At 42.0% G+C, this 26,301-nt stretch overlaps 1 protein-coding gene across 1 annotated transcript in view; it reads left to right on the plus strand.

Annotated features, from left to right (window-relative positions):
- LOC311105026 (AF4/FMR2 family member 2-like) overlaps nucleotides 1–26,301 on the plus strand; it is a gene marked incomplete at both ends in the record, with an annotated part of 221,560 nt that overhangs the window by 59,916 nt on the left and 135,343 nt on the right. The window contains 3 exons of the mRNA XM_084147006.1: nucleotides 3,916–4,002; nucleotides 14,058–14,094; nucleotides 14,324–14,378. Coding sequence (XP_084003132.1) covers nucleotides 3,916–4,002; nucleotides 14,058–14,094; nucleotides 14,324–14,378 — 179 coding nt within the window. The remainder of the gene's footprint in view (nucleotides 1–3,915; nucleotides 4,003–14,057; nucleotides 14,095–14,323; nucleotides 14,379–26,301) is intronic.

The raw sequence follows: 26,301 nt of genomic DNA on the forward strand, positions 1-26,301 counted from the left end.
GTATGTTATATACAGTGGGGGAAAAAAGTATTTAGTCAGCCACCAATTGTGCAAGTTATCCCACTTAAAAAGATGAGAGAGGCCTGTAATTTTCATCATAGGTACACGTCAACTATGACAGACAAATTGAGAAAAGAAAATCCAGAAAATCACATTGTAGGATTTTTAATGAATTTATTTGCAAATTATGGTGGAAAATAAGTATTTGGTCACCTACAAACAAGCAAGATTTCTGGCTCTCACAGACCTGTAACTTCTTCTTTAAGAGGCTCCTCTGTCCTCCACTTGTTACCTGTATTAATGGCACCTGTTTGAACTTGTTATCAGTATAAAAGACACCTGTCCACAACCTCAAACAGTCACACTCCAAACTCCACTATGGCCAAGACCAAAGAGCTGTCAAAGGACACCAGAAACAAAATTGTAGACCTGCACCAGGCTGGGAAGACTGAATCTGCAATAGGTAAGCAGCTTGGTTTGAAGAAATCAACTGTGGGAGCAATTATTAGGAAATGGAAGACATACAAGACCACTGATAATCTCCCTCGATCTGGGGCTCCACGCAAGATCTCACCCGTGGGGTCAAAATGATCACAAGAACGGTGAGCAAAAATCCCAGAACCACACAGGGGGACCTAGTGAATGACCTGCAGAGAGCTGGGACCAAAGTAACAAAGCCTACCATCAGTAACACACTACGCCGCCAGGGACTCAAATCCTGCAGTGCCAGACGTGTCCCCCTGCTTAAGCCAGTACATGTCCAGGCCCGTCTGAAGTCTGCTAGAGTGCATTTGGATGATCCAGAAGAGGATTGGGAGAATGTCATATGGTCAGATGAAACCAAAATAGAACTTTTTGGTAAAAACTCAACTCGTCGTGTTTGGAGGACAAAGAATGCTGAGTTGCATCCAAATAACACCATACCTACTGTGAAGCATGGGGGTGGAAACATCATGCTTTGGGGCTGTTTTTCTGCAAAGGGACCAGGACGACTGATCCGTGTAAAGGAAAGAATGAATGGGGCCATGTATCGTGAGATTTTGAGTGAAAACCTCCTTCCATCAGCAAGGGCATTGAAGATGAAACGTGGCTGGGTCTTTCAGCATGACAATGATCCCAAACACACCGCCCGGGCAACGAAGGAGTGGCTTCGTAAGAAGCATTTCAAGGTCCTGGAGTGGCCTAGCCAGTCTCCAGATCTCAACCCCATAGAAAATATTTGGAGGGAGTTGAAAGTCCGTGTTGCCCAGCGACAGCCCCAAAACATCACTGCTCTAGAGGAGATCTGCATGGAGGAATGGGCCAAAATACCAGCAACAGTGTGTGAAAACCTTGTGAAGACTTACAGAAAACGTTTGACCTGTGTCATTGCCAACAAAGGGTATATAACAAAGTATTGAGAAACTTTTGTTATTGACCAAATACTTATTTTCCACCATAATTTGCAAATAAATTCATTAAAAATCCTACAATGTGATTTTCAGGATTTTTTTTCTCATTCTGTCTGTCATAGTTGACGTGTACCTATGATGAAAATTACAGGCCTCTCTCATCTATTTAAGTGGGAGAACTTGCACAATTGGTGGCTGACTAAATACTTTTTTCCCCCACTGTATATGCCATTTAGCAGACGCTTTTATCCAAACGACTTACAGTCGTGTGCAGACATTTTACGTATGGTGGTCCCGGGATTCAAACCTACTACCCTGGTGCTACAAGTGCCATGCTCTAACGACTGAGCTACAACGTTGATAACTTCTACTCTGACAAACACGTGCAGCCACACAGCGAGAACCAGTAACTTATGTCCAAGTACATGGTTTTAATGTGCTACTCTACATCATTAGATTTAATTGCCACAATGTGCTACTCTAGACCATTAGATTTCATTGCCACATTGTGCTACTCTAGACCATTAGATTTCATTGCCACATTGTGCTACTCTAGATCAATAGATTTCATTGCCACATTGTGCTACTCTAGACCATTAGATTTCATTGCCACATTGTGCTACTCTAGATCAATAGATTTCATTGCCACATTGTGCTACTCTAGATCATTAGATTTCATTGCCACATTGTGCTACTCTAGATCGTTAGATTTTATTGCCACATTGTGCTACTCTAGATCGTACTGTTCATTGACAACCACAGCCAATGTACTACTACTACTACTGCTACTGCTAAAGCTGCTACTACTACTACTATCACTACTACTACTACTACTACTGCTACTACTACTACTACTACTACTACTACTACTGCTACTACTACTACTACTACTACTACTACTACTACTACTATCAATACTACTACTACTACTACTACTACTACTACTACTGTCACTACTACTACTACTAATATTATCACTACTAATATTACTAATATTAATAAAACTAATAATAATAATAATAATAATAATAATAATAATAATAATAATAATATTATCACTACTACTACTGTTACTGCTACTATCACTACTACTACTACTTATAATACTGCTACTGCTACTACTACTACTACTACTACTACTACTACTACTACTACTACTGTCACTAATACTACTGCTACTACTGCTGCTGCTGCTGCTACTGCTACTACTACTACTACTACTACCACTACTACTATCAATACTACTACTACTACTATCAATACTACTAATAATATCACTACTACTCAAATCAAATCAAATCAAATTGTATTTGCCACATGCGCCGAATACAGCAGATGTAGACATTACAGTGAAAAGCTTGCTTACAAGCCCTTAACCAACAATGCATTTTTTTTATTGCCACATTGTGCTACTCTGAAATGTGAGTATCTCTATTAAGCATCAAGTTCAGTCTGACAGTTCAGGTAAATAAAGTCAGAGGTGGTTATTTTCATTTGACCGTCCCAAGTTCAAAACAGACCTCAATCGGGTTGTGCCATCATGATAATTTAAATGTTGTGTGAGAGAGAGAGAGTGTATGGTCTGTAATGGATAAATTAGGAGCAAGCTCAACTGATGTGTGTATGCAGTGAGTGTCAAGCTGTTATCTGGTGCGTGCTCATTCATATACTGTATGCTCACTGAAAGCAGACACCCTCTGCAAGCTCACAACCCATCTCTCTCTGTTTCTGGCACACATACACACACACACACACACACATACACACACACACACACACACACATAAACACACACACACACACACACACACACACACACACACACACTGTGTCTGATCCTGTGTGGGGCTGCTCTCACAGGGATGTCATGGCCCCTATCACTCCCTGGTTGATGGTTAGTTGAGCCCAGTAGAATCGAGCAAGCCTGGCCACACAGGCTGCAGCAGGCAGGCATGGGGAACAGACACAGACAGAGCCATAGAGCCAGAGCCAGACCCAGCACAATCAACCAGGAGGTTAAGGAGCCTATTTCTACTCTCTCCTTAAATCTCCCCATTAATATCATGAGTCTTGGGTTGCCTATGAGCCACAGTAATTATAGAAGCATGGCTGCTGCCTCCGTGACTCTCCTGTAGTGATGCTGCCTCTGTGACTCTCCTGTAGAGATGCTGCCTCTGTGAATCTCGTGTAGAGATGTTGCCTCTGTGAATCTCGTGTAGAGATGTTGCCTCTGTAACTCTCCTGTAGAGATGCTGCCTCTGTGACTCTCCTGTAGAGATGCTGCCTCCGTGACTTTCCTGTAGAGGTGCTGCCTGCGTGACTTTCCTGTAGAGGTGCTGCCTCCGTGACTTTCCTGTAGAGGTGCTACCTCCGTGACTCTCCTGTAGAGATGGTGCCTCCATGACTCTCCTGTAGAGAAGCAGCAATGACCGTTGCTTGTTTGAATGTTTACAGTAGGGGTGTGAGCATGTGCGCGTGCCCGTATACGTTATGTGGCTGACTTGAGTAATGTCTCTCCCTGCAGGAGATGACACACTCCTGGCCTCCTCCCCTGACTGCCATCCACACTCCAGGCAAGGCTGAGCAGACTAAGTTCCCTATTCCCTCCAAGGTGAGTCCTAACGCATATAGACTACTACAATGTACTGTTCATTGACAACCACAGCCAATGTACTGCTACTGCTAAAGCTGCTGCTGCTACTACTACTACTACTACTACTACTACTACTACTACTACTACTACTACTACTACTACTACTACTACTACTACTAATATCACTATCACTACTACTACTACTACAATTACAACTACTACTACTACTATTATCACTACTACCATCACTACTATTAATAACAATAATAATAATAATAATAATAATAATAATAATAATAATAATAATAATAATAATAATAATAATAATAATATTATTATCACTACTACTACTACTACTACTACTACTACTACTGCTACTACTAATGTTTTTTTCTTTTTTATTATTATTATTTATTATTTTTTTATAGGGGCTAGATCAGCTTTAATATTGCAGATAGATTGTAACTTCCATCAATGTAATTGTCTGCATCACTTCCAATCCCCCATATGTTTTTTTTTTTCTCTCTCGCATATATACAGTGTGGTAAAAAAGTATTTAGTCAGCCACCAATTGTGCAAGTTCTCCCACTTAAAAAGATGAGAGAGCCCTGTAATTTTTATCATAGGTACACGTCAATTATGACAGACAAATTGAGAAAAGAAAATCCAGAAAATCACATAGTAGGATTTTTAATGAATTTATTTGCAAATTATGGTGGAAAATAAGTATTTGGTCACCTACAAACAAGCAAGATTTCTGGCTCTCACAGACCTGTAACTTCTTCTTTAAGAGGCTCCTCTGTCCTCCACTCGTTACCTGTATTAATGGCACCTGTTTGAACTTGTTATCAGTATAAAAGACACCTGTCCACAACCTCAAACAGTCACACTCCAAACTCCACTATGGCCAAGACCAAAGAGCTGTCAAAGGACACCAGAAACAAAATTGTAGACCTGCACCAGGCTGGGAAGACTGAATCTGCAATAGGTAAGCAGCTTGGTTTGAAGAAATCAACTGTGGGAGCAATTATTAGGAAATGGAAGACATACAAGACCACTGATAATCTCCCTCGATCTGGGGCTCCACGCAAAATCTCACCCCGTGGGGTCAAAATGATCACAAGAACAGTGAGCAAAAATCCCAGAACCACACGGGGGGACCTAGTGAATGACCTGCAGAGAGCTGGGACCAAAGTAACAAAGCCTACCATCAGTAACACACTACGCCGCCAGGGACTCAAATCCTGCAGTGCCAGACGTGTCCCCCTGCTTAAGCCAGTACATGTCCAGGCCCGTCTGAAGTTTGCTAGAGTGCATTTGGATGATCCAGAAGAGGATTGGGAGAATGTCATATGGTCAGATGAAACCAAAATATAACTTTTTGGTAAAAACTCAACTCGTCGTGTTTGGAGGACAAAGAATGCTGAGTTGCATCCAAAGAACACCATACCTACTGTGAAGCATGGGGGTGGAAACATCATGCTTTGGGGCTGTTTTTCTGCAAAGGGACCAGGACGACTGATCCGTGTAAAGGAAAGAATGAATGGGGCCATGTATCGTGAGATTTTGAGTGAAAACCTCCTTCCATCAGTAAGGGCCTTGAAATGAAACGTGGCTGGATCTTTCAGCATGACAATGATCCCAAACACACCGCCCGGGCAACGAAGGAGTGGCTTCGTAAGAAGCATTTCAAGGTCCTGGAGTGGCCTAGCCAGTCTCCAGATCTCAACCCCATAGAAAGTCTTTGGAGGGAGTTGAAAGTCTGTGTTGCCCAGCGACAGCCCCAAAACATCACTGCTCTAGAGGAGATCTGCATGGAGGAATGGGCCAAAATACCAGCAACAGTGTGTGAAAACCATGTGAAGACTTACAGAAAACGTTTGATCTGTGTCATTGCCAACAAAGGGTGTATAACAAAGTATTGAGAAACTTTTGTTATTGACCAAATACTTATTTTCCACCATAATTTGCATATAAATTCATTAAAAATCCTACAATGTGATTTTCTGTAATTTTTTTCCTAATTTTGTCTGTCATAGTTGACGTGTACCTATGATGAAAATTACAGGCCTCTCTCATCTTTTTAAGTGGGAGAACTTGCACAGTTAATGGCTGACTAAATACTTTTTTCCCCACTGTATATATATATATATATATATATATATATATATATATATATATATATATATATATATATATATATACACACATACAGTGGGGGAAAAAAGTATTTAGTCAGCCACCAATTGTCCAAGTTCTTCCACTTAAAAAGATGAGAGAGGCCTGTAATTTTCATCATAGGTACACGTCAACTATGACAGACAAATTGAGAAATGTTTTTCCAGAAAATCACATTGTAGGATTTTTAATGAATTTATTTGCAAATTATGGTGGAAAATAAGTATTTGGTCACCTACAAACAAGCAAGATTTCTGGCTCTCACAGACCTGTAACTTCTTCTTTAAGAGGCTCCTCTGTCCTCCACTCGTTACCTGTATTAATGGCACCTGTTTGAACTTGTTATCAGTATAAAAGACACCTGTCCACAACCTCAAACAGTCACACTCCAAACTCCACTATGGCCAAGACCAAAGAGCTGTCAAAGGACACCAGAAACAAAATTGTAGACCTGCACCAGGCTGGGAAGACTGAATCTGCAATAGGTAAGCAGCTTGGTTTGAAGAAATCAACTGTGGGAGCAATTATTAGGAAATGGAAGACATACAAGACCACTGATAATCTCCCACGATCTGGGGCTCCACGCAAGATCTCACCCCGTGGGGTCAAAATGATCACAAGAACGGTGAGCAAAAATCCCAGAACCACACGGGGGGACCTAGTGAATGACCTGCAGAGAGCTGGGACCAAAGTAACAAAGCCTACCATCAGTAACACACTACGCCGCCAGGGACTCAAATCCTGCAGTGCGAGACGTGTCCCCCTGCTTAAGCCAGTACATGTCCAGGCCCGTCTGAAGTTTGCTAGAGTGCATTTGGATGATCCAGAAGAGGATTGGGAGAATGTCATATGGTCAGATGAAACCAAAATAGAACTTTTTGGTAAAAACTCAACTCGTCGTGTTTGGAGGACAAAGAATGCTGAGTTGCATCCAAAGAACACCATACCTACTGTGAAGCATGGGGGTGGAAACATCATGCTTTGGGGCTGTTTTTCTGCAAAGGGACCAGGACGACTGATCCGTGTAAAGGAAAGAATGAATGGGGCCATGTATCGTGAGATTTTGAGTAAAAACCTCCTTCCATCAGCAAGGGCATTGAAGATGAAACATGGCTGGGTCTTTCAGCATGACAATGATCCCAAACACACCGCCCGGGCAACGAAGGAGTGGCTTCGTAAGAAGCATTTCAAGGTCCTGGAGTGGCCTAGCCAGTCTCAACCCCATAGAAAATCTTTGGAGGGAGTTGTAAGTCCGTGTTGCCCAGCGACAGTCCCAAAACATCACTGCTCTAGAGGAGATCTGCATGGAGGAATGGGCCAAAATACCAGCAACAGTGTGTGAAAACCTTGTGAAGACTTACAGAAAACGTTTGACCTGTGTCATTGCCAACAAAGGGTATGTAACAAAGTATTGAGAAACCTTTGTTATTGACCAAATACTTATTTTCCACCATAATTTGCAAATAAATTCATTAAAAATCCTACAATGTTATTTTCTGGATTTTTTTTCCTCATTTTGTCTGTCATAGTTGACGTGTACCTATGATGAAAATTATAGGCCTCTCTCATCTTTTTAAGTGGGAGAATTTGCACAATTGGTGGCTGACTAAATACTTTTTTCCCCCACTGTACATACATATATACATACATACAGTGGGGAGAACAAGTATTTGATACACAGCCGATTTTGCAGGTTTTCCTACTTACAAAGCATGTAGAGGTCTTTATCATAGGTACACTTCAACTGTGAGAGACGGAATCTAAAACAAAAATCCAGAAAATCACATTGTATGATTTTTAAGTAATTAATTAGCATTTTATTGCATGACATAAGTATTTGATACATCAGAAAAGCAGAACTTAATATTTGGTACAGAAACCTTTGTTTGCAATTACAGAGATCATACGTTTCTTGTAGGTCTTGACCAGGTTTGCACACACTGCAGCAGGGATTTTGGCCCACTCCTCCATACAGACCTTCTCCAGATCCTTCAGGTTTCGGGGCTGTCGCTGGGCAATACGGACTTTCAGCTCCCTCCAAAGATTTTATATTGGGTTCAGGTCTGGAGACTGGCTAGGCCACTCCAGGACCTTGAGATGCTTCTTACGGAGCCACTCCTTAGTTGCCCTGGCTGTGTGTTTTGGGTCGTTGTCATGCTGGAAGACCCAGCCACGACCCATCTTCAATGCTCTTACTGAGGGAAGGAGGTTGTTGGCCAAGATCTCGCGATACATGGCCCCATCCATCCTCCCCTCAATACGGTGCAGTCGTCCTGTACCCTTTGCAGAAAAGCATCCCCAAATAATGTTTACACCTCCATGCTTCATGGTTGGGATGGTTTCTTGGGGTTGTACTCATCCTTCTTCTTCCTCCAAACACCGCGAGTGGAGTTTAGACCACATGACCTTCTCCCATTCCTCCTCTGGATCATCCAGATGGTCATTGGCAAACTTCAGACGGGCCTGGACATGCGCTGGCTTGAGCAGGGGGACCTTGCGTGTGCTGCAGGATTTTAATCCATGACGGCGTAGTGTGTTAGTAATGGTTTTCTTTGAGACTGTGGTCCCAGCTGTCTTCAGGTCATTGACCAGGTCCTGCCGTGTAGTTCTGGGCTGATCTCTCACCTTCCTCTTGATGCCCCACGAGGTGAGATCATGCATGGAGCCCCAGACCGAGGGTGATTGACCGTCATCTTGAGCTTCTTCCATTTTCTAATAATTGCACCAACAGTTGTTGCCTTCTCACCAAGCTGCTTGTCTATTGTCATGTAGCCCATCGCAGCCTCGTGCAGGTCTACAATTGTATCCCTGATGTCCTTACACAGCTCTCTGGTCTTGGCCATTGTGGAGAGGTTGAAGTCTGTTTGATTGAGTGTGTGGACAGGTGTCTTTTATACAGGTAACGTGTTCAAACAGGTGCAGTTAATACAGGTAATGAGTGGAGAACAGGAGGGCTTCTTCAAGAAAAATTAACAGGTCTGTGAGAGCCGGAATTCTTACTGGTTGGTAGGTGATCAAATACTTATGTCATGCAATAAAATGCAAATTAATTACTTAAAAATCATACAATGTGATTTTCTGGATCTCACAGTTGAAGTGTACCTATGATAAAAATTACAGACCTCTACATGCTTTGGAAGTAGGAAAACCTGCAAAATCGGCAGTGTATCAAATACTTGTTCTCCCCACTGTACATATCCTTTACAAATATATATATTTCCCTTTATTACTTTCCAACCCCACCATCCCCTCCCTAATTGGAGTAAACTAGTGAACAACAATGCTTAGGCGGCCTCTACTTCATGCTTATACATACTATATACATTTTATGGACACAGTCACTAATTATATTTTGTTTGTTTTTACTCCTGAACTTCCTCCGATCATGTCCATCTAGTATGCTTCTATATGCCATATCTTTCTAACTGTGCTCTTTCAATAAAGCTCACAATACATAACCTATATACTTATTATGGACACAGCATGTTTACACTAGTTATCTTGTTGTTATTAGTTGTTGTTATTAGTCCCATCCTTCAGCTCCATTCAACACCTCCCATCTATCTCTTAACACCATCCATATTGGATTTCTATTTGCCATATATTTTTCAACTGTACTGTGATGTTTTACAAAAGTTCTGAACCTTTCTATTCTCATTGTTTCTACAGTTTGTGAATTGAAAATAAACATCTTTGCTAAAAGTATTATAATATTATTGATCGATTGACTATGACTTTTCAGATCACCCAGTAGTGCTATCTGCAGGGTCAGCTCCATGCAAATATTGCAATCCTTCAGCCATTCCTGGACCTGTGTCCAGAAACAAGCTAAAAATGGACAGTACCAAAACAATAATGATCTAATGATTCTGTCTCTTCACAGCCAAATCTGCAGAGCTGGGAAGATTGTATCTCCCTTACAAATAACATTCTATTGGTAGCAAGAATTTTATATAATAATTTAAAATGAACAATTCTATGTTTTGAATCCGGCGTCGTTTTGCATATCAGTTCATAAACACTATGCCATGGAATCGGTACGTCAAAAATCTCTTCCCAACAATTTTTCAATCTATATGGGGATGGCTGTCAATCTTTTGGTCCTTAAATGAAACTGGTAAACTTTTTTATTTATCACAATTTTCTTTAACCAGTTATGTTCTTTAATGCAAGGCCGACAGACAAGTTCCTTACTTTTTCCACCTTCCACTTTCCTCTTCCATATATTTGAGTTTAACCACAGTATTTGTTGCAATATTTGTTCTGTCATTTCTGGAGGATTCAATTGAAATTGCAACCAACTTTCTATGGCTTGTTTTAGAAATAGTGATATTTGGGAGATTATTTCCTTTTCAAATACCTGACAGTGAGGGGTTGTAATCTGAATAAAGGGAAAAAGTTATTCTTGAAGAATAGGTGAGACAATCTTACTAGTTTGCTAGAGAACCAGTTCGGATTTAAGTATAATTTTTGCATGACTGAAGCTTTTAGTGATAGGTCTAATGCTTTAATATTTAATAATTTCTGTCCTCCTAATTCATATTCATTATATAAATAGGCCCGTTTAATTTTGTCTGGCTTGCCGTTCCAAATAAAATTGAATATTTTTTTCTCATATAATTTAAAAAACTCTTCGCTAGGCGTAGGCAAGACCATAAGCAAATAGGTAAACTGGGATAATACTAAAGAGTTAATCAGTGTGATTTTTCCACAAATTGACAGGTATTTACCTTTCCATGGTAGCAAGATCTTATCTATTTCTGCTAACTTTCTATTACATTTTTTTGGAGTGAGATCATTTATTTCATTTGGGATATGTATTCCGAGTATATCCACATCACCATCAGACCATTTTATTGGTAAACTACATGGTAATGTAAAAATTGTATTTTTTTGTGATCCAATACGTAATATAGTACATTTATCATAATTTGGTTGTAAACCAGAGAGGTTAGAAAATGTATCTAGATCCTCTATGAGGCTGTGGAGGGATTCAAGTTGTGGATTTAAATGAAAACATGAATCATCAGCGTACAATGACACCTTTGTTTTTAAGCCCTGGATTTCTAATCCCTTGATTTTTTTGTTGGATCTGATTTTAATAGCTAACATCTCGATGGCAATAATAAATACATATGCCGATAATGGACAACCTTGTTTCACTCCTCTTGACAGTTTAAAACTTTCTGAGAAATAGCCATTATTTACGATTTTACACCTAGGGTTACTATACATGATTTTAACCCATTTTATAAGAGATTGTACAAAATTGAAATGCTCCAGGCATTTATATATATAAACCCCAGTCGTACTTTATCAAATGCCTTTTCGAAGTCTGCTATGAATAGCAGGCCTGGCTTCCCAGATTTTTCATAGTGTTCTATTGTTTTCAGTACTTGCCTTATATTATCTCCAATGTATCGTCCATGTAAAAGACCTGTCTGAATAGAATGAATAATGTCCGACAATACCTTTTTAATTCTATGCGCTATACATTTTGCTAGAAATTTTGCATCACAACACAAGTGTAAGGGGCCGCCAATTTTTTTAATGGACTGGATCTTTATATTTTCCACTTGTATCCTGTTTCAGTAATAATTAAATTAGGCCTTCTTCTTGAGTGTCTAATAATCTACCATTTACATAGGAATGGTAAAAACATGCTAATAACTGTCCTCTGAGTATATCAAAAAAGGTTTGGTATACCTCGACTGGTATGCCATCCAACCCTGGAGTTTTCCTGGACTTAAAGTCTTTAATTGCATCCAGAAGTTCCTCCTCTGTAATTTCACCTTCACATGAGTCTTTCTGTATGGCTGTTAATTTTACATTATCAATATATATTTTTTTTGCTTCAGTTAGATCTCTACAATTTGCTACTTCTACTAATATTACTACTACTATCACTACTACTACTTCTAATACTACTACTACTGCTGCTGCTACTGCTACCACTACTACCACTGCCACTAATACTACTGCTGCTACTACTACTACTACTACTACTACTACTACTTCTACTACTACTACTACTACTACTACCACTACTACTACCACTACTAATACAACTAATAATACTACTATCACTACTATTACTACTAATACTACTACTGTTACTACTACTACTGCTACTACTTCTACTATTACTACTATCACTACTACTACTTCTAATACTACCACTGCTACTGCTGCTGCTTCTACTGCTGCTGCTACTACTACTACTACTATCACTACTACTACTACTACTATTATCACTACTACTACTACTACTACTATCACTACTATCAATACTACTACTACTACTACTACTACTACTACTACTGCTATCCCTACTATTATTACTACTACTATTACTACTGCTACTACTACTACTACTACTACTACTACTACTACTACCACTACTATCACTAATGTCACTACTACTACTACTACTACTACTACTGCTACTACTACTACTACTGCTACTACTACTACTACTACTACTACTACTACTTGTAAGTGCTAGTAATACAATTGGCTGCTATTAATACTGACACTAGTTATTACTATTATCTTAACTATAGAGACGTATGCATTCTAAATGGCTTGGTCATTGTCTTATTTGTTTTGTAAGCTGTAATCACGTAATCCGTCTGTCAGTCAGAAGGGAGAACACATCCAGTAAAAGGGGCTGTATTAAATTGGACCCAAAGCTGTTGTCCTAGTGAGAGCCTGTCAGACTCTGTCACAGTAAAGGACCAGTGAGACACCCATGGCACCAGAGAGAGAGAGAGAGAGATGATGTGTCCCAAATGGCACCCTATTCCCTACCTAGTGCACTACTTTTGACCAGGGCCCATGGGACTTCATTTGGCTGGCTGCATACGCCTGCCGGATGGACTTTTTAAGGGGAAACTCCTGTCAGCTCACTTTAGCCGCACTGTAATACAGTGAGATTTAGCCCCGGTATAATCCATTGTCCTTCAGCCCATTCCTCTTCTCCTCCACTAGCTCCCAGCTTCTGTGTCTGTCCTAGCCTTCACATCCTCTCCTCTGCTAGCTCCCAGCGTCTGTGTCTGTCCTAGCCTTCACATCCTCTCCTCTGCTAGCTCCCAGCTTCTGTGTCTGTCCTAGCCTTCACATCCTCTCCTCCGCTAGCTCCCAGCGTCTGTGTCTGTCCTAGCCTTCACATCCTCTCCTCCTCTCCTCTGCTAGCTCCCAGCGTCTGTGTCTGTCCTAGCCTTCACATCCTCTCCTCCTCTCCTCTGCTAGCTCCCAGCGTCTGTGTCTGTCCTAGCCTTCACATCCTCTCCTCCTCTCCTCCGCTAGCTCCCAGCGTCTGTGTCTGTCCTAGCCTTCACATCTTCTCCTCCTCTCCTCCGCTAGCTCCCAGCGTCTGTGTCTGTCCTAGCCTTCACATCTTCTCCTCCTCTCCTCCGCTAGCTCCCAGCATCTGTGTCTGTCCTAGCCTTCACATCTTCTCCTCCTCTCCTCTCTGCGGTCGTTCCCTAGCCTCAAATCCTCTGACACCTAATTTTGCAGCTAAAGCCCTCTTCTTTCTGTCTTAATAGGTCTGAATCTCATAGCTTGACCTGGCTGACATTCCTAATAATAAGCCTGTGTCTATAAATCCTGATTTAATGGGGCCATCTTTTAACTAAGACATTTTGCTGCCTACTCTAGCCCACTCACCATACTCTGAAACAGGATTTGTGTGCTCTGTCTAATTGTATTAGTGTAAAATCAATTAAGTCCATCAGCTTAGCTATTTCCCTCCCATTTGTTCTCCTGTATCACCTCACTGTATGCTAATGTAGTTGATGCACACTTTTCTTTATTTCTCTCTCTCTTTCTCTCTGTCTCTCTCTCACTCTACCTCTCTCCACCTCTGTCTCTCTTTCTCTCTCTCTGCTCAGGAGTCACAACACATACCCTCAGGATGTGCTGGACAAAGTAAGTCTTCTTTACATTTTTCCTACCCACATTCTGATTAAATCAGTCTGAAATGATGTTAATAGACAGAGGACATTATACCATGTAACAACTGGAGTGCTGTCCATTTAGGCAGAAATGTTATGATGTGTGACGTAGCAACAAAAGAGAAATTGATAATAAGCTCACTCTTGATCAGGGTTTAATGAAAAACAGCACTCTGACATTTAAATGGAATTTATTTTTGCAGAGCGGTGCAATGTTCCCGCTAACAAGCCTCCAACCAAGTCTGTGCCACAGAAGTCGTGAGTATTCATTTGATTAATTATTTTTGAAAAAGCCTCGGGGGAGACATGCCGCCATGGTTTCAGCTTTGTTCCCTTGCAAAACAAGTCCCTGTGAGAAAAGCCTGCAGAATTCCCGGCTAAGAGGAGCCTTCTTCACAAACAAACAGAGCAGCTGGCATTCTCTCTCTCTGTTAGCCCCTCCCTGGCCTGGCCTGCTCCCCCTCTCCCTTACTCCCCTGCACTCCTCAACAGCACAGCACTGACAACGCTGCCTGTCTCCCCTAGTCATGCAAGACCTGGCAAACACTCCGTTTAGTGTCAAACACAGGCCAAGTGAAGGGCTGACAGTAGTGGTTGCAAGTGGCATGGCTTACAAAGGGTTATAGGGATGTGCTTTACATTTCATTTATTCTGTCTCTCCTGAGTAACATAACAAGATAATCAGACTTCAAACTGGAATGATATAATAAACAGAGTACACAAATTAAGGATAATGCACCCAAAAAACCGTGAAAGTTGTTCAAATACTAGAGAATGATAAAGCTTGAGAATGGAAAAAAAGGGCTAGTGATGTTTCTTGCTGCAAGCATTCTATCTTTTTGAATGCTCTCAAATGTTGCACAGTAGGCCCTTTCTTCCCAATTGAACACAAGATGCTGCTTTTGTGGCGCTCAATGACACAGCACTTATTGAGAAGTCTTCAATGATTTAACCAGTCCAAATGTTTAGAGGGAGGCAGCCTAATGCAAGAGTGTTTGTGTCAATACCAGCTTTATCTTGCAGAGCTGAATGCATCCACTTCAGGTCAACCAGTGTCTCTTTCTTCCCCTGCTACTAACACAGGAAATGCAGACTAAGCACAAGTTAGTGGCATTATTAGCTTTTATATTAAAACACACTTACCATGGTAGCAGTTCTATGTCTGTGTTATGTTACGGTGCTCAGAGCCTTTATTGCTCTGTTTAAACATATATCCCAGCTACACTGTCAGTGTTTACCTCTGTCCCTGTGTGTGGGTTCATATGAGACTAAACAAGTAGGTGCACGATCGTCTAACAGAGATGAGGACCAAGGCGCAGCGTTGCAGGCAAACATACTCTTTATTAGAGACACGATCAGAAAACAACAAAACGATATCGTGCCAGTTCACGGTCTAACACAACAGACTAGAAACAAGATCCCACAAACTCTGTGGGGAAACAGGCTGCTAAAGTATGGTTCTCAATCAGAGACAACAAGCAACAGCTGAATCACGTTGCCTCTGATTGAGAACCACACTGGCCAACATAGACAAACAATACTAGAATGTGAAACCTAGAACAAAACACATATACTTTACACACCCTGGCTCAACATATTAGAGTCCCCAGAGCCAGGGCGTGACAGTAGGAAGCAGAGATGCTCTACAATGAGATAAGTGAGATCATGAATAATGGAACCACTTTGAATTTTAAAAGGACAACATCTGGGAAAATAAAACAACACAGACATATAACTGCTACCATGGTAAGTGTGTTTTAATATAAAAGCTAATAATGCCACTAACATGCGCTTAGTCGGCATTTCCTGTCTTCCGGGGCCTTATTGAACTGGACCTGGAGTTCCTATCAGCTCTAAACGATTAGCTTTAATGTCATATAGAGCTGGTCTTCTTTCTTTTTAAACAATCTTAACAGCTGTCATTTTATTATGAGAACTGCAGTTTTATCAGACATTTTTTTCTGTTTTGTCCTCTGTTGTATGAGTGATCTCACATGTCTAATTGTTTATGTGTAGCCTATGATGAGATCAGTTTTGGCATCATTGATAAGTTTAAAATGTCAGTTTCATGGCTGTCAGTGTGGTCACAGTAGCATTGTAGTCATGAAGTCATCATCCTCACATCACAATCATGTGACAGTGTTCTCATGCTCACAGAGGAGCCAGGACACAAAGTATGCGATGAGCTCAACATACTTAACCAATGATGCTTTATTCAGTACACTTCATAAACTATGTCCCTGCACGCTGAACTAACATGAAGTTCTTGTAAGTCCCAAACCCTGTGGGAGCAAAGCAACAAGCAAGCCCCCTTTGCTTCCATGTGAATGGCTCCTGGTGATGGCTCTGTATTCCACAGTATTTATATCACATGGCTCTGCAGACCTAAATAAAGTCATGAAGTCATCAAAGTGGAATTCATCTCCTATCATTAGTGATGCCTGGTGGAGTGGAGTGGCAGAGAGAGTGGCAGAGAGAGAGAGAGAGAGAGGCGGAGAGAGAGAGGCAGAGAGAGAGAGAGAGAGAGAGAGAGAGAGAGAGAGAGAGGCAGAGAGAGAGAGAGAGAGGCGGAGAGAGAGGCAGAGAGAGAGAGAGAGGCAGAGAGAGACAGCGAGACAGCGAGAGAGAGGCAGAGAGAGAGGCAGAGAGAGAGGCAGAGAGAGAGGCAGAGAGAGAGGCAGAGAGACAGAGAGAGAGACAGAGAGACAGAGAGAGAGAGAGACAGAGAGAGAGAGTAAATGTAAATATTGTAAATGTATCACTTAATCTCGAAAGTACACTTTGGCAATATGTACATTGTTACGTCATGCCAATAAAGCAAATTGAATTTCATTGAATTGAGAATTGTAGCCTCAACATGCATTTAGATAATCCATCCACACTAAGGTTACATAGTTGCATCACATCCCATTGCTACGAATATGCTGTTAGAATGGCATTGAATAAGGTATTGAAGAGGGACCTGAGAGGTACAGTAAATTGAGCTGCAGGTCGTACTGTATGTGTTCTGGGTACTAAAGATACAGATTTGCAGTGAATTCATGACCACCGACTTCATATATTCAAGTGTCTTTAATGGTGAGCTAGAGTGCTAGTTATATGCGACCTAAGACAGGGGAGTTTGAAAAAAACAGTAGTCAGATGTTTCCTACATTGCTGAGATAAATGCAGAGAACAGAGTGGAGGCTCTCAGGCAGGCAGAGGAGACGGGGGAAAGGCGTCCATCACAAGAGTTAACACAGCCTCTTGATGTGACACTCCAGTCAGCTTTCTCTCTCTCTCTCTTTCTCTCTCTCTCTCTCTCTCTCTCTCTCTCTCTCTCTCTCTCTCTCTCTCTCTCTCTCTCTCTATTTCTCTCTCTCTCCTCTTTCTTTCTTTCTTTCTTTCTCTCTTTCTCTCTTTCTCTCTCTCTCGATTTCTCTCTCTCTCTATTTCTCTCTCTCTTTCTCTCTCTCCTCTCTCTCTTTCTTTCTTTCTTTCTTTCTTTCTTTCTCTCTCTCTCATGCTCTCAGAATCAGACTGGGAGATGGCTCAGGGCCAATCTAAATACTCCTTTGCTCAAAAAAAGAGAGGGCTGAAAAAAAGAGAGGGCTGGGGCCTTGCGTGGGTGTATGTAAAGGGGCCAGAGAGAGGCAGGCTTGGCAGGAAGCTGCTGGAAGGAGAGGAGAGGAGAGGAGAGGAGAGGAGAGGAGAGGAGAGGAGAGGAGAGGAGAGGAGAGGAGAGGAGAGGAGAGGAGAGGAGAGGAGAGGAGAGGAGAGGAGAGGAGAGGAGAGGAGAGGAGAGGAGAGGAGAGGATCCTACAGTACTACTTCAGACTTCAGTGTGTGTGTAAACGTATGCACTCGCACACACACTAACACACACACACAGAGAGGTGGCTGAGAGAGTGATATTGGAAGTGTTGATGGCCCTCTTAGCTGAGTGGTCTAAGTGACAGATCTGGAACAAAGCAGCGTGTCAGGCCAGGAGGCAGAAGCACAGCGGACGACAAGCACTTTGCATGTGAGCGCCAGACACGCACACACACGGAAACACACACACTCCTCCCAGGGAAACCCACAGCATCTTTATTTACATCCATTCATCTCCATCTCCATGTACCTCGGAACTGATTGACACAGTAACTCAGAGATGGATTGAATGCTTATTTAAAAGCACACTTGTTTTAAGGCCCTCACAGTAACTGCATTTGCAGGCTTTCACTCGGAGGGAATAGAGAATAGGCAGATGCACAGGAAAGGTTGGAGACATTCCCTCTGAGCGGAAACTTTGCTTCAGTTGCATCCCATTAGTGAGAAGAAAGAAACGCAAAACTGGCACCTGTCGTCATTCCACCTGTCGTCATTACTCGCACATATGCTGATCATCATCACTTGCTTACATTTTTACAATGTTGTTATGCTAATTTCAGGTATATAATTTTTCCATAGTGCTCTTATTAAGAGATGGAATGCAGAAAGGCTACTTCAGGAAACTTTCTGATTGGACATAGAGAGAATTTGACCCATCAATCAAAGCCCCCAGCGTATATCAGACACACACAAATCCCATTTCTCCCTTCCTAAAAACGCATTCAAAACCTAGGTTCACCTTCAACTCTTGGCTGTAGTCCATCAGAAAGTAGGCCTAGACTACATTATAGCATAATGCTAAAATAATGTAACCTATGAAATTAATTGACAAGGAAAGTTTGAAGGGGGAGAGAAAGACAGCTAAACCTATTACTAGAGACGTTGATTATTTAGTTATTATTCCAGCATGGGCCTTATTCCAGAGGAAGATTCACACTGGATTCGTTTTTCCAAACTGACTCCTGTAATTCGTTTTTTTTTTTTTTATTCAATTGAATCCACGATGGAAGCCTGGAGATTTTTTTTCTAGGTGTGAAGATATTTCAACGTCATGTCTGGACGATAATAGGCTACACTGATCACTTGTGCTTGGCTGCCAAATGTACAGGTGTCCCCATAGGCCTAATATTTAAATTGAGAAAATGTGATCATAATCATTATTTTAGCTTGGTAGACGTCCCTCCTAATGAAAAGACCCCCCATCCTGCTGTTGTGAGCTGCTGGACAGTGTATGGATGAGAAAGTGAACTTGCCGTTTCCAAAAAGGAGCTCAGTGGGGAGTCCCTGCTTTCTGATGTGTTGCCTATACATCAACAGCCAGGGTTTCATTAAATAAGCCTAGGCAATATACTTTTTTATTGCACATTTAATTAAGATTACGCATTTGGCAATGTTCAACTTCAATTCATTGGCACAAAACGTGTGTCAGACAATAAGTCTCTGGCTTGCATAGCACAGGTGTTGGTCACCTAAATTCAATGTAGTACACTAGGCCTAAAACACTCAGTGACAGAACATTAGGAACACCTGCTCTTTCCATGGCATAGACTGACCAGGTGAATCCAGGTGAACGCTATGATTCCTTATTGATGTCACCTGTTAAATCCACTTAAATCAGTGTAGATGAAGGGGAGGAGACAGGTTAAAGAAGGATTTTTAAGCCTTGAGACATGGATTGTGCAACTCAATATTAGGGCGGTGTTCCTAATGTTTGGTATACTCAGTTTATATATAACTGCTTTACGAGTGCAACTTTCCCACTAGAAAACTCAAAACCTGTCATTGTTATAGTAGGCTAGGCCTAATATATCATAGGAATGGTGGATTACTAGCCCAGCCCTAACTATGAATTAAGTTCTAATTTACACATCTCTGTCTTCACTGTTCCGTTCTTGCGCAATTGATGCATCTCCGCTGATATCTCCGCTGGCCTCTCTCTCTCTTCCATCCTCTGTATTCCTCTTATAGCTGTTCAACCAGTAGCCTAGCCCAATGCGTGTCCCAGAAGTATCAATATACCTGTAGTTTGGTCACAAATTGCTTGCGCAATATATAATAGGCTACAGCGTTCACAATGAACTGCCGTGGAAGTTTGAATGGTGACAGCTTCTCTGGTGTGATGTGATCACATTGCCTGGTTGTAAAAATGCAATAAATGGGAATCCTCTGTTCTCCCTGTGCCCAATGTTTGTGTTTACAATGAAATGTATTACGTCAGAATGCCCAATGTAAGAATGTTTCCAATAAAATGTATGGATGAAGTTAGAATGTCTAATTTAGAACCGTCTAATTTGCATAAACATTGTGATTGGATGATAGCTGTGAGGGTTATCGAATCAGGATCAAATCTCTGATCTCCTCGAGCTCATTAATGATAGAATGTTGTATTTGAAGATTGCCAAAAGGCCAGTCTCTTTGGCAAATGACAGGAGTGGCGAGAACTGGAATGTAATAGCTAAGCAGAGATATGGCATCCAGGCTACCTCTGCTCCTCTCCATTATCACCAACACCATCCACATACAGTTGAAGTCGGAAGTTTACATACACCTTAGCCAAATACATTTAAAATCAGTTTTTCACAATTCCTGACATTTAATCCTAGTAAAAATTCCCTGTATTAGGTCAGTTAGATTCACAACTTTATTTTAAGAATGTGAAATGTCAGAATAATAGTAGAGAGAATGATTTATTTCAGCTTTTATTTCTTTCATCACATTCCCAGTGGGTCAGAAGTTTACATACACTCATTTAGTTTTTTGGTAGCATTGCCTTTAAATTGTTTAACTTGGGTCAAACGTTTCAGGTAGCCTTCCACAAGCTTCCCACAATAAGTTGGATGAATTTTGGCCCATTCCTCCTGACAGAGCTGGTGTAACTGAGTCAGGTTTGTAGGCCTCCTTGCTCGCACACACTTTTTCAGTTCTGCCCACAAATGTCTATAGGATTGAGGTCAGGGCTTTGTGATGACCACTCCAATACGTTGACTTTGATGTCCTTAAGCCATTTTGCCACAACTTTGGAAGTATGCTTGGGGTCATTGTCCATTTGGAAGACCCATTTGCGACCAAGCTTTAACTTCCTGTCTGATGTCTTGAGATGTTGCGTCAATATATCCACATAATATTCCTTCCTCATGATGCCATCTATTTTGTGAAGTGCACCAGTCCCTCCTGCAGCAAAGCACCCCCACAGCATGATGCTGCCACCCCGTGCTTCACAGTTGGGATGGTGTTCTTCGGCTTGCAAGCCGCCCCCCTTTTTCCTCCAAACATAAAGATGGTCATTATGGCCAAACAGTTCTATTTTTGTTTCATCAGACCGGAGGACATTTGTCCAAAAAGTATGATATTTGTCCCCATGTGCAGTTGCAAACCGTCTGGACTTTGACTAGGCCATTCCAAAACTTCCAATTTGTTGCTTTTTAGCAATTTTCGTGAAGACTTGATTGTGTGTTTTGGATCATTGTCTTGCTGCATGACCCAGCTGCGCTTCAGCTTCAGCTCACAGACTGATGGTCTGACATTCTCCTGTAGAATTCTCTGATCCAGAGCAGAATTCATGGTTCCTTCTATTAAGGCAAGTCATCCAGGTCCTGAGGCAGCAAAGCATCCCCAAACCATCACACCACCACCACCATGCTTGACCTTTGGTTTGATGTTCTTACTGTGGAATGCAGTGTTTGGTTTTTGCCAGGCATAATGGGACCCAACATGGTTCCAGTAATGCCTGGCGAAAACCAAACTCTGCATTCCACAGTAAGAACATCATACCAAAGGTCAAGCATGGTGGTGGTGGTGTGATGGTTTGGAGATGCTTTGCTGCCTCAGGACCTGGACGACTTGCCTTAATAGAAGGAACCATGAATTCTGCTCTGTATCAGAGAATTCTACAGGAGAATGTCAGACCATCTGTAAACAATTGTTGGAAAAATTACTTGTGTCATGCACAAAGTAGATGTCCTAACCAACTTGCCAAAACTATAGTTTGTTAACAAGAAATTTGTGGAGTGGTTGAAAAACGAGTTTTAATGACTCCAACCTAAGTGTATGTAAACTTCCGACTTCAACTGTACTTTACGGAAGAATTCAAGATCTGAAATGAACCCCCTCCTTCATTTGTATCTCTCTCACTAAGACCATACTGCTCTACGGTTACAAAGCTGTCACTGTAGGGGACATTAGAGTCAGTTATCGTACGTCCCCTCTGACACACACACCTCTGAGATGCTGCCTTCTCTCTCTGGGCCCAAGAGGTGACGCATGGCCTACCCTTGTCATGTTGATGTGTCTGTCTCCTGGTACCATGGTGTTGTTTACCAGGTACACGTGGAAGGATAGGGGCTCAGGGATGGCAGTCATCCCTGGATGTGCAGTACAAACCCCCTCCTTCTGCCTCCAGGAGCTCTCTGAGGAAGGTGAGCCGCCCTCCCAGGGTCCCCTGCTGCCTGCTGAGTGGTGACTTGCCTCCCTCACGCTCAGGGAGAGAGGAGGGAGAGGGGCTGCTATTGTGGAGCTGTCAGCCCTCCTAGATAAATGGGCGGGAGCGGGGCGCTATACACTTAACAAAGGCGGCCTCTGCCGTCAAACTGAATACCCAAAGGGTCACACTTCAATGCCAATCTGGCAGCTCTGTCGCTCCATTTCAAAATAACTTGAGAGCAGGCAGGGGAACAATGACATTCATACAGTGGGCAGGGCCGGGGCAGGTTGGAGGGGGAGGGAGGGGCACTGCAGAGTCCAATTATATATCAGTGACACATTGACACTGTGATAAACAGTTTAATTATGTGTTCAGGAGAAATGTCAACACCAGGACATTGGTGATTACATATGTTTAGAATGTGATTCTGGAGTGCCTCTGACAACCAGCATTTACCACATTCTTCTACAATTTACAGAGAAAGTGTTTGGCGGTTTCTTTTCTTTTCTCAACAGCTTGTCAAGTCAGGCATGCTCAAGTCACATATCATTTTAATGGATCTCTCTGTACTTTGCTCCGTTCATCTTTGCCTCGATCCTGACTGGTCTCCCAGTCCCTGCCGCTGAAAAACATCTCCACAGCATGATGCTGGCACCACCATACTTCACCGTAGGGATGGTGCCAGGTTTCCACCAGACTTGACACTTGGCATTCAGTCCAAATCTTGGTTTCATCAGACCAGAGAATGTTGTTTCTCATGGTCTGAGAGTCTTTAGGTGCCTTTTGGCAAACTCCAAGCGGGCTGTCATGTGCCTTTTACTGGGGAGTGGCTTCCGTCTGGCCACTCTACCATAAAGCCCTGATTGCTGGAGTGCTGCAGAGATGGTTGTCCTTCTGGAAGGTTCTCCCATCTCCACAGAGGAACTCTAGAGCTCTGTCAGAGTGACCATCAGGTTCATGGTCACCTCCCTGACCAAGGCCCTTCTCCCCCGATTGCTCAGTTTGTTCCGGGCGGCCAGCTCTAGGAAGAGTCTTGGTGGTTCCAAACTTCTTCCATTTAAGAATGATGGAGGCCACTGTATTCTTGGGGACCTTCAATGCTGCAGACATTTTTTGGTACCCTTCCCCAGATCTGTGCCTCGATACAATCCTGTCTCTGAGCTCTACGGACAATTCCTTCGACCTCATGGCTTGGTTTTTGCTCTGCAATGCACCATCAACTGTGGGACCTTATATAGACAGGTGTGTGCCTTTCCAAATCATGTCCAATCAATGGAATTTACCACAGGTGGACTCCAATCAAGTTGTAGAAACATCTCAAGGATGATCAATGGAAACAGGATGCACATGAGTTCAATTTCGAGTTTTGTAGCAAAGGGTCTGAATACTTCAGTATTTTATTTGAAATACATTTGCAACAATTTTTAAAAACCTGTTTCCGCTTTGTCATTATGGGGTTTTGTGTGTAGATTGCTGAGTTTTTTTATTAATTTAATCAATTTTTGAATAAGGCTGTAACAAAATGCGGAAAATGTCAAGGGGTCTGAATACTTTCCGAAGACAAAGTATTACTCCATACAAAGTACATTAAAATAATATATTATACCTGATCTGGTCTGATACCATCTCATACCTTATATGATTCCATATCAGGATTCCAGTATGCGTTCATTCAAAATATCATAGTTACTTATCACAACAATTCTTCAATAGTCAATTTATAAGACTTACGTCATAGTTTGTATCCATCATACAGTTGAAGTCAGAAGTTTACATACACTTAGGTTGGAGTCATTAAAACTAGTTTTTCAACCACTCCACAAATTTCTTGTTAACAAACTATAGTTTTGGTAAGTCGGTTAGGACATCTACTTTGTGCATAACAGAAGTCATTTTTCCAACAATTGTTTACAGACAGATTATTTCACTTATAATTCACTGTATCACAATTCCAGTCGGTCAGAAGTTTACATACACTAAGTTGACTGTGCCTTTAAACGGCTTGGAAAATTCCAGAAAATGATGTCATGGATTTAGAAGCTTCTGATAGGCTAATCGACATTATTTGAGTCAATTGGAGGTGTACCTGTGGATGTATTTCAAGGACTACCTTCAAACTCAGTGCCTCTTTGCTTGACATCATGGGAAAATCAAAAGAAATCAGCCAAGACCTCAGAAAAAAATTTGTAGACCTCCACAAGTCTGGTTCATCCTTGGGAGAAATGTCCAAATGCCTGAAGGTACCACGTTCATCTGTACAAACAATAGTACACAAGTATAAACACAATGGGACCACGCAGCCATCATACCGCTCAGGAAGGAGACGCGTTCTGTCTCCTAGAGATGAACACACTTTGGTGTGAAAAGTGCAAATCAATCCCAGAACAACAGCAAAGGATATTGTGAAGATGCTGGAGGACACAGGAACAAAAATATCTATATCCACAGTAAAACGAGTCCTATATCGACATAACCTGAAAGGCTGCTCAGCAAGGAAGAAGCCACTGCTCCAAAAGCGCCATAAAAAAGCCAGACGACGGTTTGCAACTGCACATGGGGACAAAGATCGTACTTTTTGGAGAAATGTCCTCTGGTCTGATGAAACAAAAATAGAACTGTTTGGCCATAATGACCATTGTTATGTTTGGAGGAAAAAGGGGGACGCTTGAAAGCCGAAGAACACCACCCCAACCGTGAAGCACGGGGGTGGCAGCATCATGCTGTGGGGGTGCTTTGCTGCAGGAGGGACTGGTGCACTTCACAAAATAGATGGCATCATGAGGAAGGAAAATGATGTGGATATATTGAAGCAACATCTCAAGACATCAGTCAGGAAGTTAAAGCTTGGTCGCAAATGGGTCTTCCAAATGGACAATGACCCCAAGCATACTTCCAAAGTTGTGGCAAAATGGCTTAAGGACAACAAAGTCAAGGTATTGGAGTGGCCATCACAAAGCCCTGACCTCAATCCTATAGAACATTTGTGGGCAGAACTGAAAAAGCGTGTGCGAGCAAGGAGGCCTACATACCTGATTTAGTTACACCAGCTCTGTCAGGAGGAATGGGCCAAAATTCACCCAACTTATTGTGGGAAGTAAGCATTTCACTGCAATGTCTGCACCTGTTGTATTCGGCGCATGTGACCAATAAAATTTGATTTGATTTGATTTGATTTGAAGCTTGTGGAAGGCTACCCGAAATGTTTGACCCAAGTTAAACAATTTAAAGGCAATGCTACCAAATACTAATTGAGTGTATGTAAACTTCTGACCCACTGGGAATGTGATGAAATAAATAAATCATTCTCTCTACTATTATTCTGACATTTCACATTCTTAAAATAAAGTGGTGATCCTAACTGACCTAAGACAGGGAATTGTTACTAGGATTAAATGTCAGGAATTGTGAAAAACTGAGTTTAAATGTATTTGGCTAAGGTGTATGTAAACTTCCGACTTCAACTGTATATGAATTGTGAAAGGCTGCAAGGGTTTAGAGTGGAGAGAGCCTTTCCCTGAGGGTGCTGATAGATAGACATACGATCCAGGTAGTGATTGGGGGTTAGCTGGTGGCTAACGATCACAGCCTGCACCTCTCCCTAGCCTGTCATTACGCTAGATTTCTAGTGGGCTAGCACCAGGAGACTCTTTCACCACATGTTACTGTGTTGCTGCACTCCACCGGCTGTGTTGCTCTAGTCTGGGCTTGCCCTGTTCAGCTCTGTCCTGCCTCTCATCTCTCTATTCCCCCAGTCACCCCTCCTCACTCCCCATCTCTCTATTCCCTTCCTCACTCCCCGTCTCTCTATTACCTTCCTCACTCCCCGTCTCTATATTACCCTCCTCACTCCCCATCTCTCTACTCCCCTCCTAACTCCCCATCTCTCTACTCCCCTCCTAACTCCCCATC

The sequence above is a fragment of the Coregonus lavaretus genome (genome assembly GCF_964263955.1).
Source record: "Coregonus lavaretus genome assembly, chromosome: 29".
Lineage (NCBI taxonomy): Eukaryota > Metazoa > Chordata > Actinopteri > Salmoniformes > Salmonidae > Coregonus > Coregonus lavaretus.